The sequence below is a fragment of the Halyomorpha halys genome, unplaced genomic scaffold (genome assembly GCF_000696795.3).
Source record: "Halyomorpha halys isolate HHAL.00 unplaced genomic scaffold, Hhal_1.1 Scaffold28.1, whole genome shotgun sequence".
In the NCBI taxonomy this organism is placed as follows: domain Eukaryota; kingdom Metazoa; phylum Arthropoda; class Insecta; order Hemiptera; family Pentatomidae; genus Halyomorpha; species Halyomorpha halys.
In genome coordinates, this window is record NW_027110130.1 from 111,309 (window position 1) to 113,416 (window position 2,108).

Consider the following 2,108-nt stretch of genomic DNA (forward strand, 5'->3'; position numbering starts at 1 on the left):
ATGGTCTAGGAATGAGGCGATTATGAAATAGGTTGAAATGGCTCAAACACCAGGTTTTCGTCAAATTAAGGGTCCCAACTTATTCAGTGGTTTAACAAACATGCAATAGTTAACAACAACAATTTTTTAAAAATTTATTTATTAAGTAAATAAATTTTTAAAAAATTGTTTTTGTTAGCTATTGCATGTTTCTTAAACCACTGAATAAGTTGGGACCCTTAATTTGACGAAAACCTGGTGTTTGAGCCATTTCAACCTATTTCATAATCGCCTCATTCCTAGACCATCGGGACTTGGCAAGTAGTACAGTGTTTTTGTTATTAATAATTTAATGGAGAATTACTGTTGTGTTTTTTTTTTAATTATTCAATCTAAATTTATCTCTATTTGTTTTTTCAGATCATGTGGTGCCTGGATGTGATTCTTGCTGTCGTGAAGCGAGTCATGTGGCCTAGCGATCCAGAACTTGCTGCAAGGGGAGGATTTCTGGTGTGTACAACGGAAGCAGGAAACCCCATTTACAGGAATCCTGCTACGCCACATGTCCTTCCTCTTCTGCCTGGGTTGTTTAGTCTAGCATTTGTTATAAATGGTCTTTCATCGCCAGCTGCTCTTGCCAATCTCTCTGAAGTTAGTAAAATAATTTTCTGTTAGCCACTAGAGAACAGTTCTAATATTGAAACTTCATGTGCTCTAAAGTAACAGATGGCTCAAGAATTAATGTGCGATTTATGTTCCTAAATTAAATCACTCCTCTGAATTATATTCTATCTTAAAAGTCCTAAAATACATTAATCAATCCACAAAATAAAATCTTGTACTTTTAACAGATCGTAGGAGTGCATTATTATCACTAAATAATAATTAAAACAAAATTATAATACCCAAATTGAAATTGTAAAAAACCATTATTAAGCAATAAAAGGAAATTATATTTAACTGGATTAAGTTGCTTGAAACAAGCAATAATAGAATTATATTAATAATAATATTAATAAATCAGATATATTTAACTTAATAAATAATAGCAGTAATAAAGCCATTGGGCAAACTTTGCTGTCGAGATTTCATAGAATATAGTTAATTTGTATTTGCATGTATGGAATAAACCAATGCCACCCACACAGGGGAAAAAAACTGTGAGCTCTTATCTTATATTGCAGATGTGAGAGCTCCTAGGAATGCTGATAAATAATACTTAATCTTAAGACCATCTGATTATTCTCATGTTAACTATAGTAATTTATCTTATTTGATTAACTGATTTTAATGATGACATTTCTAAAGTCATATGTTTTAATTTAGGGATACAGGGGAGCATATACGATGCTCGAACTAGAAAGGCAGAACTTGCTTGGAATAGGTAGCACTAGTGAAGTAATGAATAGCGAATCCAAAGGCGAGACAACTCCGCTCCAGCGGATGCAAAACTTCATATCCAACGTGCATGAGGACTGCTGTCATGCCTTAGCACATGCCTTTCATGCACTCAGTCATGACATGTATCACGTACCTAACTTGGCACACTCCCTCATAGCCACGGTCTTCTCCAATCTAGAGGTAATGTATTACTTATCATTATAATGGTTCATCCAATTTATATTATATATAATCTAGATAATTTAATTAAGAGCTTGGATTTTAAATGTGGGAAAATGTGTATGAGGAATGCGCTAATTGCAGGTTGTATGATATTGGAGCATGCTATTTCAAAGAAACCCCGAAAGCGAACAAGTTTATTTTATATATGTATACATAGTTGACCGTAAAAATTGATATATAAGAAGATGGTCAGGGTTGCGATCCGATAGTTTACAACTATTTATTTTCCGACGTTTCGCCCCACTTAGCAGGGCTTCATCAGGGCTAAAAAGATTTTTAAAAAAACAACTGAGAATATTACAACAATAAGATTCAATAAGGCAATTTAAGCTAGGATAAATATTATGTAAAAATAAAGTGATAAGAAATTACATATAAATAAAAGGAAGGAAGACAGTATCAAAAAAATAGTATCAATATAAAATAAAATTGAATAAACAATGATAAGAATAAAAAATAAGTAACAATGGTAAGAGTAAAAATTTTTGAAAAATACGTAAAATATA

At 32.1% G+C, this 2,108-nt stretch overlaps 1 protein-coding gene across 1 annotated transcript in view; it reads left to right on the forward strand.

The window, feature by feature from the left end:
• Window positions 1-2,108, forward strand: part of Ranbp21 (exportin-5-like protein Ranbp21) — a 47,618-nt gene that overhangs the window by 36,266 nt on the left and 9,244 nt on the right. Inside the window, exons 13-14 of the mRNA XM_067048227.1 lie at window positions 400-630; window positions 1,306-1,560. Of these exons, the coding sequence (XP_066904328.1) occupies window positions 400-630; window positions 1,306-1,560 (486 nt within the window). The remainder of the gene's footprint in view (window positions 1-399; window positions 631-1,305; window positions 1,561-2,108) is intronic.